Source organism: Aptenodytes forsteri, unplaced genomic scaffold (genome assembly GCF_000699145.1).
Source record: "Aptenodytes forsteri isolate BGI_AS27 unplaced genomic scaffold, ASM69914v1 Scaffold241, whole genome shotgun sequence".
In the NCBI taxonomy this organism is placed as follows: Eukaryota; Metazoa; Chordata; class Aves; order Sphenisciformes; family Spheniscidae; genus Aptenodytes; species Aptenodytes forsteri.
The window spans coordinates 7763897-7779631 of NW_008795252.1; the positions used below are offsets into that span (position 1 = coordinate 7763897).

The 15735-nt window shown below is 41.6% G+C and overlaps 1 protein-coding gene across 1 annotated transcript in view; it reads left to right on the plus strand.

The window, feature by feature from the left end:
• The first annotated feature begins 446 nt into the window (after positions 1-446).
• Positions 447-15735, plus strand: part of ST8SIA1 (ST8 alpha-N-acetyl-neuraminide alpha-2,8-sialyltransferase 1) — a 100406-nt gene continuing 85117 nt past the window's right edge. The window contains exons 1-2 of the mRNA XM_009279074.2: positions 447-490; positions 1087-1231. Of these exons, the coding sequence (XP_009277349.1) occupies positions 447-490; positions 1087-1231 (189 nt within the window). The remainder of the gene's footprint in view (positions 491-1086; positions 1232-15735) is intronic.

Below are 15735 nucleotides of genomic sequence, written 5' to 3' on the forward strand. Positions count from 1 at the left end.
CAATTGTACTGTGCATCACTTGTTTTGTGTATTATTATTATTATCATATTATTATTATCATCATTTTATTTCAATTATTAAACGGTTTTTATCTCAACCCACGAGTTTTTCTCACTTGTGCTCTTCCAATTCTCTCCCCCATCCCACCGGGTGGGGGGGAGTGAGCAAGCGGCTGCGTGGTGCTTAGTTGCTGACTGAGGTTAAACCACGACACATATAAAAACTAGTATGAGCGTCACCCTTCCTATGGAGAGCTACTCCCATGCAGGCTTCGCAAAGATAGGATATTTCTGCCTTGCAGATGTCTAGAGCTTTTCATCATTCTGTACTTTAGGATATTAATTGCTGAGTTTGCTGTGATACAGAATTACTGCTCAATACAACCTTCAACCACCTCACCAGCTCTCAAATTTCTACTCAAGCTGAGTAATAAGTATTTTGGGGAAATGAACGTGGAAGAGGATATGCAGTTTCGGCAAGGAAACAAGAAGTATAATATCCACTATATATATATATGTATCTCAATCACACTGGGATGACTCAAGTTGGACTTCAGTTAGAAGGCAGGCTCTAATACTGCTGTGAATGTAGCACAAGGATATTTAGTAACTGGAGAGAGATGCCAAATTTTTCTGTACTTAAGTTATGTAACTGTGGGGTTTTAGGAGGCCTGCTCTTCAGGAGTAAGGTTTGGTACTGAATTTTCATATACCTCGGATTTAATTTTCAATGGAGCTTCTCTGATTTCCGTATGTGTTGGAGACCAGTTTTTTAATTCATTAGAATGGGTTGTAAAAGATGGAGTTTCTTTTGCTGAATCTTGTTCTGTTTCTATGCCACTCAAAAGTGAGTGGAGGTTTAAATTTTTTACTGTTTATTTCTAAGATTTTCTGAAATAAAATCAGGTTTTCTGGCCCTTCTGTAAGTAAAAAAGTCACCCATGTTCATCCACTGGCTGGGAAGACGAATGGCTTGCTTTGGAGCATCTGAGAGCGGCAGGATCTCAGGTGCGAGGGGTGGTCGTTAGAGAAGGCATGCCAAGGCTCTAATTAATATGGCTCTTTCTCTTTTGGTTGCCTTCACTAGGAAGCTGTTGGAAGAATGCTGTGACCCCGGGCAGCTCTTCGCTATGACAAAGCTGAACTCCCCGATGGGAAAGAACCTCTGGTTTGACGGGGAATTTTTATATTCTTTCACTATTGACAATGCAACTTACTCTCTCTTCCCACAGGTTAGTAACCTTTTTTTACTTTTCACTTCAAGTATTAATATACTAAATGGTAACATGGTACAAATGAGTATAAATAGGCTAAATGCTCGTCAAGAAATTGTATCTTCATTTCTCAATAGAAAACAGTCTCCTCTGCTTTTTCCTGTTTATGTTCGGAAAATTATAAAATGTTTGCATGCATGTTAATATTTCCCTGGCCACTTTTCAGGTGTGCGGATGTACATAAGGGACGAGATTGGGCCACCCGTCTGGATTTTTAAAATGCTAAGTTCTGGCTATTTTAAGAAGGTGATTTCTGCATTTCAGTCAGTGATCATGCTCACTGGGAGCACGATCCCTCATCTAGGATTGCTTCAGTTCAGATCTGTTTAGCTAAGATGTGACAGTGCTTTGTGTGAAGGTGTCCACGTTGCTTCCAAGTTAATGAAGTTTATTGATGGCAAGCAACGTGAGCCCAACAACAGAAGCCGACAGCTTGACTTTGCCGATTCTTGCTGTGTTTTGAATATTAGAATTGGTTTGTTGTTGTTCAGCAAAGGTGTTTTGGGTTAAGTGCAGGGTTTTCGGGTGCTGGGAATTTGTAACACTGATACAGGCTTCTTGTATTTTTAATATATGAACTGATGTTAAGTAATGAGTTTATTATATTGAATTTTGCATGTGGAAGGAGAGATATTTATGTGGCTACACATTTAAAGAAAGCCAAACATCTGGACATATTAATTGATTTACATGTTACTTTAATTTCTCAAATTAAAAGCATAGGTATTTATTAAGCCTCCCAGTCAGTGTTGAGTCATTCGCACTGGGCTTTTCGTTTGTTGCTGTTTCGGTTAAGCATGTAGCAGAGTTCTTACTTGTTAAACTCATCCTGCAAATAAAACATCAAAAAGGTTATTTTTTATTTTTTTATTTTTAAAAGTAGTTTCCAGATCTCAGCAACAGAGTTTTGACTTTGAATGACTTTCTTTTAGTGGAGAAAGAGTGAGGGGAAACTGCAGTGTAGGGAAGAGGAGATGGGAACAGCCACTTTCTGTGTTAAGACATCATCCGGAGGAGCAACATTACGGCTGTGTCTTGTTTAGGCTGCCAGTCTGCCGTCTTGTCACTTGGCTGTGCCTGCTGCAATGAACCGGTTAATGGACCTCTGCCTCCCTCAGGCTGCTCCCCAGCTGCTGTGTCCCTGCAAGCTCAACAAACAAGTAGATGCTGAAATGTGCATGGCGAGTGTTTTTTCCTGCAGTACAGCTGGAAAGGGGCTGCCTGGCTGGAGTGAACTTCTCTCCCTGCCTTTGAGACTGGTAGAAAATTTATGGTGTGTCACAGAGTAGCAGCTGTAAATCTTTTTTATGATGATTAGTATGATTTGTTGCTACAATATTGCACCATTTATTGAAGAAAACTGAAATCCTTGGCAGAGCTGTGAACTTTGTACTACACGGATACTGGCAGCAACTGCTCAAAATGTGTCCGTCCTTTCCAACGTTTCACAAAAGCCCTACCTGGGCTGCCGCAGGAAGGTCACTATTTTGTGATGGATTTGGGATTTCAGATTTGGTTTTCTTTGGATTAAAACCTAGCACTGTGCCTGGCCGCAGTGGTGTCCTACCTCCTCTCACAGAAAAGAGCAGAGTACTGGATGGGCTCCTTCAGAGGGGTAAATGCTGGTTAGAGAGGAATCATGGTCTCGGGAACCTCAGTGGTTCCCAGGCTCCCAAACCCGATCCTCAAAGTTTATCAGCTGGCCAGATTGAGAGCAAGGATCCGGGCAGCCCTGGAGGGACAAACTGCTGAGGGGCAACATGAGCTAAGGAGCTGGGACTTCAGTGTCCCTTAGGCTTGCCAAGCAGGCTGCGAAGAGGATGGCTAGGTGCTGTTGTAGGGGGGGTGGTGGAAAGTGAATTTTTGTGATGTGCCAACCCTAATATGATGCTAGAAAGCAGCTCTAGGACCGGTGCCAGAAATGCTATTCCTTTAATGAATTGACGGGCAATTCATTGCTGACACATGCTACTTACTACTACTCCCTCTTTTCTTGCAAGTACCACTGCTTCTAACTTGATGTGTTATTCCTACGTATTTTGCCCGGAGAAATTTTGAAAACCTTTATCAGATGAAATCCTGCTAGGCTTAAAAGCTTAGGAAGATTTTTTTGCAGTAAATTCTTAAATGTAGTATTTTTCTACCTCTCTCTTTGTTTCAAGAAAAATACTCACCTAAATTTTTCAGGCTTCTACTTTGAAGAATGGTGTCTATTAGCTTGCTAGCAACCGGCAAGCGATTTTTGTGAAGATGAAGGTTCCTTTCAAAAGTATCCAGAAGCTTAAAACCACACATAAAATATGGGTAATACTCTGAAATGCTCAGGGGATGTAACAGGAATGTAAAGGGCTGCAGCTATGTTGATAAATAGAAAAAATATTTCCTCCAGAATAAATAAAAAAGGCTCCATCCACATCAATCTGCTGGGCTTAAGCCATTTTGTGCTTGTAGAAGATTTCTCAGTCCTGAACCAGTTATTAACTTACAGAATAAAGTAACTCAAAACTAAATAGGAAACTTGCTATATTTTATGGCATAGAATAAGCTGACTATGCATCAATGGAGACTTATACAGAAATAATGTAAGTATGTCAGAACTTAATATGTAAAATGTCACATTTTTGAATGTGAACAATACAAAATAGAATATTTTTTCTTCTGAGTAATCTGTAGATAAAGTTCTTACAGCTGGTTCAACATTTTCTGATGGAGTGCTTTTCCAATAAAAATGCTATTTCATCAAAATATAAATTTAGTATCAGTTCATTGGTTTTTCAATTTTTCTTTGAAGTGAGAAGGTTAAAAGGTTGTGAAGGTGTTATGATATTTCATTTTACCGTTTTTTGAATGTAATATTTCAACTGGTTTTTTTAATCAGCTTCATTGCTAGCTTTTTTTTCCCTCAGACTTTGATGATACTCTTCCTCCTCTTTTAAGTTTTTGATTGGCCAAGGGAGAAATTTGCAAAAGAAAAAAGCCTTTATGTAGAAATAGTCATTCAGTGTTTCATTTCAGTTTATGAGAACAAAATTTGAAGTTGCAGAGTTTTGCATGAACCAACAATTCCAGCTGCTGGAAGTGGCTCCTCTTACTCTCCCTCTCTCAGTGTCATTTTGCCCCGATTTCTAGAATTAATTTTTTTTGAAACAGAAATGAAATATTACACAGACTACACCATCTTTCCCATCCTGGAGAGAAACTGCTAGTGGCTTATTGTCAATACCTGATGGTCAGGAGAAGACGTGGGGCCGGACGTGGCTCATCACAGAAGATGGCCTAGTGTGCAGTGAGGGCAGGCATCCCACCTACATCTCATCTCCCAACATGTACTATGGTGGCATTGCCTGGAGCTGTTGAATAATGGAGTGTCATTTCAATTAAAATCAGACGTTTCTTGACAGCAGCTTTGTTGTATTACTTGCTGTGATCTACAGCATTATTTCCCACTCTTAGGAGACAAAAAGTGTAGATTCTGCATATAACTGTAGGTGTAGTTTAACATTAATAACGAGAGGTTATTCCTACTGCGTACCTACCACTTTTCTGAAGTTTTTCATGTAGACTTGAAGTTTCAATATTAGCCAGTAATTTTAATACGTATCTGGGGGCGCTTGAGAGTTCAGAGATGCAGGTGACCCTACACAGTTGAGATCAGCGGCATGGTTGGATAAATCTCTGAATAGTGGCAGGTTGGCCACTAAAGGCCATGGATAACTTGTAATGTATTTCCTCTCCATTGTGGTCCAACTATTACACAGAAAAAGGAACGGTGTGTTGGTGAGTGTTCAGGAGTCCTGTCCCTGACAGGGCAGAGACATACACCCTCCTTGCTCTTCAGCCTGGAAGTTTAGCCATGCGACTCTGGTCCTGTTGAGCTGTATTGAGGCAGAAGGCATGACTAGCATTTTCCACCCTTTACTGTCTGACTAGAATGGAAGAAACCAGGCTTCCGTATATTCCTGCAGTAATTTTTAGATGCTATGAGTAAATGTGATGTAACCACAGGAGCAGCTGGGATGTAACTCAAAGCCATGTGAGAGAAACGTGAACTAACACTCATCTGTTTTTGAGTTGGAGAATAAAACAAGCCCCAGTTTCAAACATTTTCTGAAATAATTTTGCATGCCTTCCTGTCTTTTTGTTCCTCAGAGTTTCAAAAGCAAATTTCAGACTATCTTTTTAGAGGGAAGAAACCTCTTACCCCAGCATTTAGCTGTTTATGCAAATAATTTATTTTTGTCGATTGTTGGTAAAAGCTTATAGCAAGGAAGAACTGAGGTGAATTTCTGAGGTCTCCTTTCCCCTTCCCCCCAAAGATTAAAGAAATAGTTAAATCAAATGGAACTTTTCACTGCCATGTGAAGTATTATTTTGGAGGATAGAGGAATGAATATTTCAAAATAAATTTCAAATGTTAAGCTTCAGCTTTTTAATTTGACAAAATAAAATATCTCATTGAAAATTTTTCTGGTTTTATTGTATTTCACCTGAAGCAGTTAGACACATTTGGTACCAGTAAATTATTTCAAATTACTAAAATATGATTCCCCAGCTGCTCAAATCCCTTCTAAAGTTTCACCTGCAAAATGCTGTCAGCTAGAAGAATGGCTACTTGCAATGAGTTTCTCATGAATAGTCATCACAAATGGTGTTTGAGAAATCCAAAGAAAATAGCTTCAAGCTGCAAATAAATTTGGGAAAGCTGGCAGCTGTTTCTGGATACCTTGTGATCAGGAGAAAGGCAATATTTTTCAAATTATTAAGTAGAGTTTAAATTCTTGTCCTTAATAGGGACAAGAGTAGGGAAAGAGTTAATCTCTCTAAGTGTAAGATGGAGACATTCTCTGACATTTTCTGGGTTATTGAGTACCAGTGAATGATTTTACGATTGTGCTATGTGATTTGTGTTTTTTATTCGGGGTACCTGTTAGATTCTGGGAGCTTGTTTAATTTTTCTTGGTTGCTCACAACATTCATCATTTGGCCAGAGATTTTCTTGTGTCCTTCTCTGATGCTGGTACTTCTGCTGTGTCAAAGCAAATTCCCTCATCTTACAGTTAAAGCCCGCAGCTGGTAGAATAATTTGTAATTATTTCAGGGAAATAATTCAGATTTGGAAAGGGAGTTCGGTGTAGAGTCTGTAGGCTTTTCCCCTTTTTGCATGATGAGTATTACAGGAAAAACACACTCATCCTGAGGAAGGAAATGGCAGTTTGATTCAAGTAAAAGGTGAGGTCTCGGAGCAGCGAGTACTGGGAAGGGTTAGGTGGGAGCGCGGCTGCTGCGCAGATGCAGGGTGGAATGTGAAGCTACAGCTGTATAAGGAATGTGAACCCCGTTAAGAGGACAATGTTAACTTGCTTAGGGCAAACGCAATGTGTTGTCTGGACCGATTTTAGACCCAGGTGATCCAAAAATTGCGTATAAAATGGGAAACCACCTGAAGTGAAGGGGGCTAGGATTTGATGGACTGCAGTGTTGCCAGGAGGCATGAAATTATTGACTTTGGAAGCGCTCTGTTAATTTTTGCTACCAGTCTAACTTACCGAAGTACTCTGTTCCCAGTAAAGCTCTGTAATTAATAGCTGCTTGGAGAAATACATTGACATATTGGCTGTCATATGTGTCCTGATTTTTTTCTTGATGTCTTGGGCAGAGGCATAAAGTGCCTGCAGACCTAACATTTACTGAGCAACTCTTAAATTTACTTCCATTAATTCTACTGTCTAAAATAGTACCTCCCTTACTTCTTTTGAGTTGTATTTAATTAGGATTTGAGGGAATTTCTTGGTGCTGTCCCTTTTCTTGTCTTCCTTTTTTTTCTCTCTTTTTTCCTTCCCCCCCCAGCATACTGTAATGCAAACTATGTTCTTGATTGGGGCTACTTACATTTATTCAAAATGAAAATGTAATAAACATTAATTATTGCAAACACGGAAAACATATTGTATACTAAAAGGCGAAGAGGTAGTTGTATCTTGTGAAGTGACATCTGCATGTTAGGAATGCAATTAAAAAGAGATCTTCTGAATTATTCAAGCAATTGTATCATACAGTGCCTTTCATAAACTGGGATATGAAATACTATCTGTAGAGACCTGACAAATTGGTCTCCAAAGAGACTCTTTTGGAGCGTGAGTCTTCCCTTCAGTCCTGGATAATCTCTAGCCATTGGCATCAGGGTGACTGAGGTCAAAAATCTGGCTTCATATTTAGTTAAGTGAAACCCCTACCCTCACTTTGATTGCATACTGACTGATTAAGAACTGTGTAATTGGACCATTTTGTGCAGCCTGTTAGGAAAGCTGGAATAGGGCATCATCTGTTCTATCTGGTCAGTTAAGCAAAAGCTATAGTCCATCTGAAACTATTCCATATAGGCAAGATGCAAACTTGCCTGATGGTGAAAATCAAATTTATGCTAAAAAGACTGAGATACAATATGTATAGTTTGAAGTAAGTAATTAGAGGATGGGCAACATGCTCTTGTGGAAGCGAGTTAATACAGACCAAGGAGTGGCTTTCTGTCCCTGTTGATCGTTGGATGTGTGCTTTGGTCTCTCTGGGCTTGCTAAAATGTCTTCAGCCAGGCTGTTTAGCCAGGCTGTCTTTGGTGAGCCTGATTTTCTGGAGTTTATCTGCAATAACACACGCGCCAAATTGGCTTTATCTCAGTTGGTGCAAATACATAAATAGATGCTGACCTTTCCAAATATAACAGAGAGGCAGGGAAGGGCTAGATCTGGCTGCAAAGTGTCAGTTTGGCCCGCAGGCAAAGAAACTCAGCATTTCTATTTCAAATCTGAAGTGACTGAGCGTCAATCACTCTTTCCTAGGTAACACAAGAGCTGATGCAAGCACACACCAGTGCCTTTGCCAGACAGACCCTCATGCCCTTGGGCATTAAAAAAACCCCACAGATCAATCCCATACCTGTTTGGGATTTTGGGGATATGAGGGTGTGGAAGAGCAAATGTGGTCCAGCTTCTGCGTTGTTACAGATACTGAGCAGTACTAAAAAAAGGATAAAACCCTGTGGGATTGTTGTGGAGCCACCTAAGACAGAAGGAACATGGAGTATTTTCAAGAGGATAACTCAGCCATGAGGGTGTTGCAACTTGGAGTGATTTTGTATTTGGAAAGCGCTTCAAACAGCACACTTATTACTCATTTCTATTGGTACCCAGGGCTGTACAGTTACTGATTGTACTTGCAGTAAAATGCAAGTTTGCACATGGAGCAGCTGCTGAGCGTGAAGAGGCCACGGCAGGGCTGGAAACACGGGCAAGGCTGAGCAATGTGGCGGTGGTGTGCTGTCCCAGGGAGGGAGGGGACGCTGTGGAAGGGCTTCTGCTAGCGGAGGCAGGGAGGATCTTGCAGCACTGCACACTAGTGCGCGTTTCTGCTTATTAGCGGCATAACTGAAATTTTCTACCTCAAGTAACGTTTTTGATGGTACCTAGGAGTCACAGTTACAGATAAAGAAACGTTATGCTGTGGGGTTGTAAAGCACAGAGGAAAAAGGCTGTTCTGAACCCAAAGAGGAAGTGGGCAGCGCAGGCAAAGATGGCCAGAGAGGCTGTACTACTGCCCTGGGAATTTTACGGGCTTTTTAGTCAGTGTTTGTCTGCTTTATGGGAACATAAAGTTGCTGCTTTATAAGCAAGAAATGTTGTAAGCAGAAGAACAATTAAAGGAAGTGGTCACAAATGAGAAGTTAGAGTAAGAGCGAACTTCTGATGGCTAGGAGTAACTACAGGGCATCGAGCTGCCTGGCTGAGGGTATAAAAACAGAAATAAGAGTTGGTTCTAGTCTGGCCAAAGGCAACACAGTTAGATTTGTTTTGTTTGTTTTATTGTAGCTTTAAATAACTGATAAGATGCTAAAAGGAGGTTCTTTCTCCATGCAGGGGTTTTTCTGGCAGTGAACTCGTTTATATACCAAGACTTCCACCTACAGGTACAATGAGACCTTTGCTTCTTTGGAAGTCAATGTCTAAATCTTGAGTAAGCTTTATCCTTTATATCCTGACCACCTGTTAGCCTTTCTTGTTATTTATGAATTTTATTTTTAAGAGTCATCTTGTTCAGTTTATAGACTTTTTACTGTATATGTGACTGTATATTTGAATTATTGAGTTATCAGATTGCATTACATTAATTTGCTGTATTCAGTGGTTAGCTTTTTTGATGAGGTACTTCTAAAATAGGCTTAATACCAGTACTGGCTTATCTGAAGCTTAGGTTTGGTTGCATTTCATGCCTGGCACTTACCACCTGGCAGAAGAATGAGTAGAAATTGATGAAATATTACATACTTCTGTTTTTCATACAGTTGTTGGGTTTCTTGATATGGCTTATGTAAACTGTACTGGAGCGTGGCAGGATATCAGATTACGTTCAGAAAGTATTTCACCTGCGGCAAAGATGTAGCCCCCCCTCTTCTTCCAGGGATTCCTAAATACAGGTGGAAGCGTGGTTTAGCAGAGTCTGCAGGCTTGAAGAAAGTCAGGGAAGGTTACACCACTGCAGAAGCTATTAAGAAGGGGTAGCACGGTTACAAATCTTGTAGGAGGATTATATAGTGACTTCCAAAAGATCTTTTATGTCTTCTTGCTTACGGGGCAGTGTAAGCCCAGCTTTACATTTAATGAGAAATCTGCTGCATTACAGTTCCGGAATTGACTTATGTAGCCAGGCATGGTTGATTTAGAGTCCTTATAACCTGATATGGCGTGGAGGGGAAGGGCTGTGGTTCTCTTCTGGAACAACTTTTATCATCTGAATGGCTCCCATGAGGCAGGCATTGGCTTCCAAATGACATTTTGGACGTTGGGACAATAACACGGTAGTGGTTTTCTTACATCAGGATGCACCGGATAAAGCCTGTGATGCTGGACGTGCAGGTGAAGTACCGTTTAACTTGCTGTTGCTCAGATCAAGAATTCAGGCTGTTTTTTCCTTCTTGATCAACAGAGCTTGATGCTTTTTCAGAGTTTTTAGGGAGAAATTTGACAATTAAACCTGTGCTGCTGATTGTCTGCTGGCCAATAGCTACCAACGTGAGGTGACTGTTTTATGTGTGGTGGCTAAAGGGGTAGTCTGTAGTGGGAGGCAAAGGCAAGATAAATGAAAGCACTGGTGTCTTTCCGGCTGAAATGAGTCAGTGTATGACATTTAACAGCCTTGTGAATCTGGACTTTTGTAATATAACTGTGAATCCCAAATGCAGAAAGAAATAGTTCTTTCCAGTGTGGAGATGGTGTTTTTTTTTTCTTCTTTTTTAATTTATTTTTTTTAAAGGCTCTCTTAAGACACTTCTGCAAACCATGGGCATTTGGGGCTGGTGACAGTTGGCAGAGCTAGTCTAGATATGTTTTGGAGAAGAGCAATTTGCATGTATGCATACCTGGGTTCGCAGGTGATTTGAAGGAGAAATACTTAAGCCCAAGACCATGGCTTTACGCTCACTGACTTGAGTCCAGTCCATCAATCCCAGGCATACTGCTGCAGGCATTCACAGGATATTTTCATGTGAGGTACATTATTGCCAGCACGATTCTGCACACTGTCCTAAGTGAACCCTTGACCTATAGGCTGAAAGTCAGTTATAAAATCCTGTGAGGAGGGTTAAGGTGGAGGTTCAAGGTTCCTGGCATGCCAGCATGGTGGCTGCAGTAGAGCTACCTGAATATTGCCTCATGGAAGCTCAGTCTCCAATGGTTGTGTTTTTCTCAGTGTAAAATATACTCGACTAATGGTCTCTGATTTCAGAAGGTTCAGATGAAAGGCACTAGGTTCCAGATGATTATTTGATCAGGAGGAAGTTACCTGAATTATATCCCAAATATTAGCTCTGTGAGACGTGTAATGTTTTCTAGGAACTCCCAAGTCATGCAGGTGCATTTGGGTACCTTCATTCTTTGGCATGGGAATTGCATGATAGGAGAAGAACAAAAATTATACATGATGGGGGGCGGGGCTGGCTTTTTCTTTTGCCTGGAGAATATGCCTTTATTAGGAAGGGGACAGAGAAGTTTTCTTTATGAGTTAATTATCCATCTTAGTGTGGAGGAGTAAAGGTTGTGGTCTGAATAGCCTGATATGAAACAGCTCTTGGAAGTCAATTGTCTTAATAATAGCGTAGCACCCTTGTCCACCTAGTATTGCCCTAACTAGTCTTCCTAGCACAAGAGCTATATGGCTATGTGTGCTTATGAAGAGCATAATTCCTCACATTCTGCGCTTGAAAAGTGTGGGCATAGGGTTTTATTCTAAGGCAACATCTAGATTCATAGAACAATTTAAGCACAGGTGTATTATACTGAAATGTGAGTGTGTTGCTGTCTCATGCTGATGGGGCAATCTAGTCAGCCATTCAGTACATTTATCCCTACCTGACTATGTAATGCCAGTAGACCAACTTCTCATGCGTATAACATCTTACTTATGGTTTTATGGGGTGTGACCAAAGTGTCTGCAACCTATTAAGTCCTATGGTAACAAGGCTTTCCTACAGCGACTGAAGGAAAGAAGTCAGTGCGCTGAAGGTGATAGTGGTGACACTAATATTACTGCAACCGTCGGTGGTATGCATGGGCAGGCGGCTCACTCAGAGATCCCTCCTCACTCACCTTTACTGTATCATCTCACTGATTTTGTTGTATCTAGTTAAGTACATGTCATAGCTCGCTGCAGATGTATGCTGGGGAATGCCTAGCAGCCACATGTGCTGATTGGGAGTATGCTTGTTAGCTCCATCCTCTACCTGCTGTACTTGAGCAAGAAGCACCAGTTATAAGAGAACAAGGGCTTCAGTTGTCGCCCCTCAATTGAATGACACTAAACCAAAATCAGCAAGACCAAACCTATTTTCACACAGTTCCCTTCGCACTCAGAAGATTGCACAAAGAAACGCATTCAATCACAGCACATAGTCCAGATGTACAGCATTATTTATAATTTTACTTTTACAAAGCCAGGCTTTTAGGGGGAAAAAGCCTTGCATCTGCACATGGAGATTCACTAGGCAGTGCTACACCAAAATACAGGGGCACTGTCAGTTCATTCTGATGGTATCATAGTGAAACCTGTGCAAAGTCATTGTCTGGAGGGGATACTCAGCGGTCACTGCCCTCTTGTCTCTGTCTCGTAGCAGACAGCTCTACCTGGCATGTACCTGACAAATACTCATCTAGTAAATTTTTAAAGCTTCCCGTAATGGAAACTCCACTGCCCACTGGGCAGTCCATTCCAGTACTTTGCTGTCCTTATAGTAATAGTAATAGTAAAATAGTAATAATAATAATAACAATAAAAAAAATATACAAAGCAAGTGATGCACGATGCATCACCACCTGCTGGCCAGTCCCCGAGCAGTGGCCCCCTGGCCAACTCCCCCCAGTTTATATGCTGAGCGTGACGTCACATGGTATGGAATATCCCTTTGGCCAGTTTGGGTCAGCTGTCCTGGCTGTGCCCCCTCCCAGCTTCTCACTGGCAGAGCATAAAAGGCTGAAAAGTCCTTGGCTGGTGTAAGCACTGTTTAGCAACAACTAAAACATCGGTGTGTTATCAACATTATTCTCATCCTAAATCCAAAACACAGCACTGTACCAGCTATGAGGAAGAAAATTAACTCTATCCCAGCTGAAACCAGGACAAGATGTTACAAAACATCAATGCCATATCCTCTGAACTGCAGAGCTTAATGGCACCTTTCTGCTTGAAGGGGCTGGTATTTAGTGTTGATTATTCCTGTAGCTAGAAGATCACTGGATGTTGCTACTAGTGAGGCAAACCTAGTGTCCCAATATACATGCTTATCTTTTCTCCTTGATAATGTGCACTGAGGACAGAACAGGGAACGGAGCTCAAGTATCTTCTCCTTTCTGGGGTAAGAAAGATCTCTGTGTGGTGCAGTCACAGCTCTGATAGTCTGTGTTGGCTACTCTTGCCCATCTCTCTGCCTCGGGAAACTGAAAGTACTTTATGTAGCTGGAGACAGACAGTTGCCAGTGGTGAGCCACAGTGAAGATTGCATGGAGCTACTATTGTACGTCTTTATTTCTCAGTGTATAGAGCCAAGCTGAATTGCACCTGCCTGCAGGGCATGAAATAATACCAAGCAACGCTTTCTCTCTGTTGATGATTTTTAATGAGGTTGTGAATATGACAAGAATGTAGAATGAAAATGTGTAGTGTATTCGGGTTTTTAGGCTGGCTAACCTATTTGTAGGCTAATTCATTCATAGCCATTCCTCCATCCAGACCATCTCCAACCTTTTCCTCAATCTAAAACCCACTGGCTTGTCTCACTTCCCTTCCCTTGCAGCAGGGCTTGTGTCGTGGTTTAACCTCAGCCGGCAACTAAGCACCACGCAGTCGCTCGCTCACTCCCCCCCGGTGGGATGGGGGGGAGTGCGTACACATACGCACGGTGTAGCTTGTTATTCAGGAGCAACGCTGCAAATTTAAGTGATAAGACTAGGCTCAATAGGAGGCAGTTTAGGTGAAAGGAGACAATAAATGCAAAGGCTACACAGATCTATTCTGTGATCCACTATTGCACCAGAAGAAGAAATGAAAAAGCCAAAGATAAATAATCCTTGGTATGAGTATGATGGTCTTTATAGCAATTCCCTCAAGCACATTACAGTCATTCAAATTCAATGCATGGTGTTACTGCACAGTTAAATATATGCCTAGAAATCTCTGGAGACAATTAAAATGAGGGTTTCTGCATGGGGAGTATGTGGGGAAGAAATACTGCAAACCCCCTTTTTCCCATACAATAAACAGATATACATGATGAACCGCTATTCCTTTTGCTTCGCAGACAAAAAAAATCGAAAGAGCTATAAGAGCCCCTGTGATATTCTGGGTAGTATATGAGTATAGAAGACAGGAGCTCTTCTCCACCCTATGGTATTAAGCAAGGCCTTTGAAACACGGGACTACCTCAGTTTAAGCTCACCAGCACTGCTTTCCTGGCTCCGGTCTTGGCAAACTTCTTGCAGTTCCAACTCCCCAGTTTAGGGTCTGTCCTCCAAGTGGTACCCAGGGCTGGCACCCCCTCATCCGAGCACGGCTGTGGCTGTGGTTGGCTCCGCAGTTGCATTTGTCTTTTCAAGGTGGTTACTGGGCAGGGAAGTGTGGGTGCTGGATTGTCACGCACCAGAAGAAGCATGGTGGGGAAACGAGTAACAAACTATGTTGCAAAATAGGTCAAGTGAAACCTGGCTACACCAAAGTCAATAGCAATGTTCCAGCTGACTTCAGCGTGGCCAGGATTTAGCCAACAGTACCCCTCTTGCCAAGTACAGTTCTGGTAGGGACATGTACGTTTGTTTTTGTGGCTTCTTCCCGATTAACAAAGAATGACTCTTTTTTCCCATTTCTCGGCCTTTATGAGCCTTTGTTTTCATGTAGTGAATGAGTGATTTATCTTCTTCATCTAGTCTGACTGAAAAATACGTGTTTATACCCCTTAAGACACTCTGAGTGAAAAGGTAGGGCAAATTTGAAACAGCTACTCAGATGAGATAAAATGGAGCTTTTTGTCACTGCTCTTCCTTGTCCCCATCCTAACTGACAACATCCTTTCTGTTGCTCATGACAATAAGCAGGGAATCATCCTTGACTTGATGCTTCACTGAGTCCTTGCAAGCAGGCTACGTGTAAGTCTTGCAGAATCTTTGCACGCTTTTCTACTTCTCCGTCTCTCTCAATGTGCCGATCTTACTATAAGACAGTTACTTTTGCAGGGCAAAAGCAGCCTTTTTTTATATGCTTGTGCACTGCCAGGAACCATGGAGTCTGTGTCTGTGTACAAGGATGGTGCATGCAATGGTATGCCACAATGGTCAACAACACTGTATTGAAGTGAGGTCATCCATAGTTTTGTTGGCTTTTATTTTTCATTTTGTTTTTAAGTGGTACAGAGATCCTTGGCATGTGACCCAATGAAAGAAGTGAAATCACTGGCATCCTGGTTTCCTGATGCACTAGTGGGTATGTTATTTTCTGCGGCTTTTTCTTGAGAGAGTGTATTGCGTTTGCGTGGCAAGGTTGGGGGGGGGGGGGGGGCATGTTCTCATAATAGGCACTTTCTCTTTAAGTCTGTAAGAGCAAAACTCTGGCTTGTCAGTTGAGACAGCATCTTTCCATGCCTAAGCTGAAATTCGAGCTGGTGTCTGACTGAGAGGGGGGGGAATGCAAAACCACAGTAAATATGCCTTTTGTCTGATAGCAGCAGAAGTTTTGATAATATTGAAGTAAGGTGAACTAGTACGTTGTCGTGGTTTAACCTCAGTCGGCAACTAAGCACCACGCAGCCGCTCGCTCACTCCCCCCCACCCGGTGGGATGGGGGAGAGAATTGGAAAAGCACAAGTGACAAAAACTCGTGGGTTGAGATAAAAACAGTTTAATAATTGAAATAAAATGATAATAATAATAATA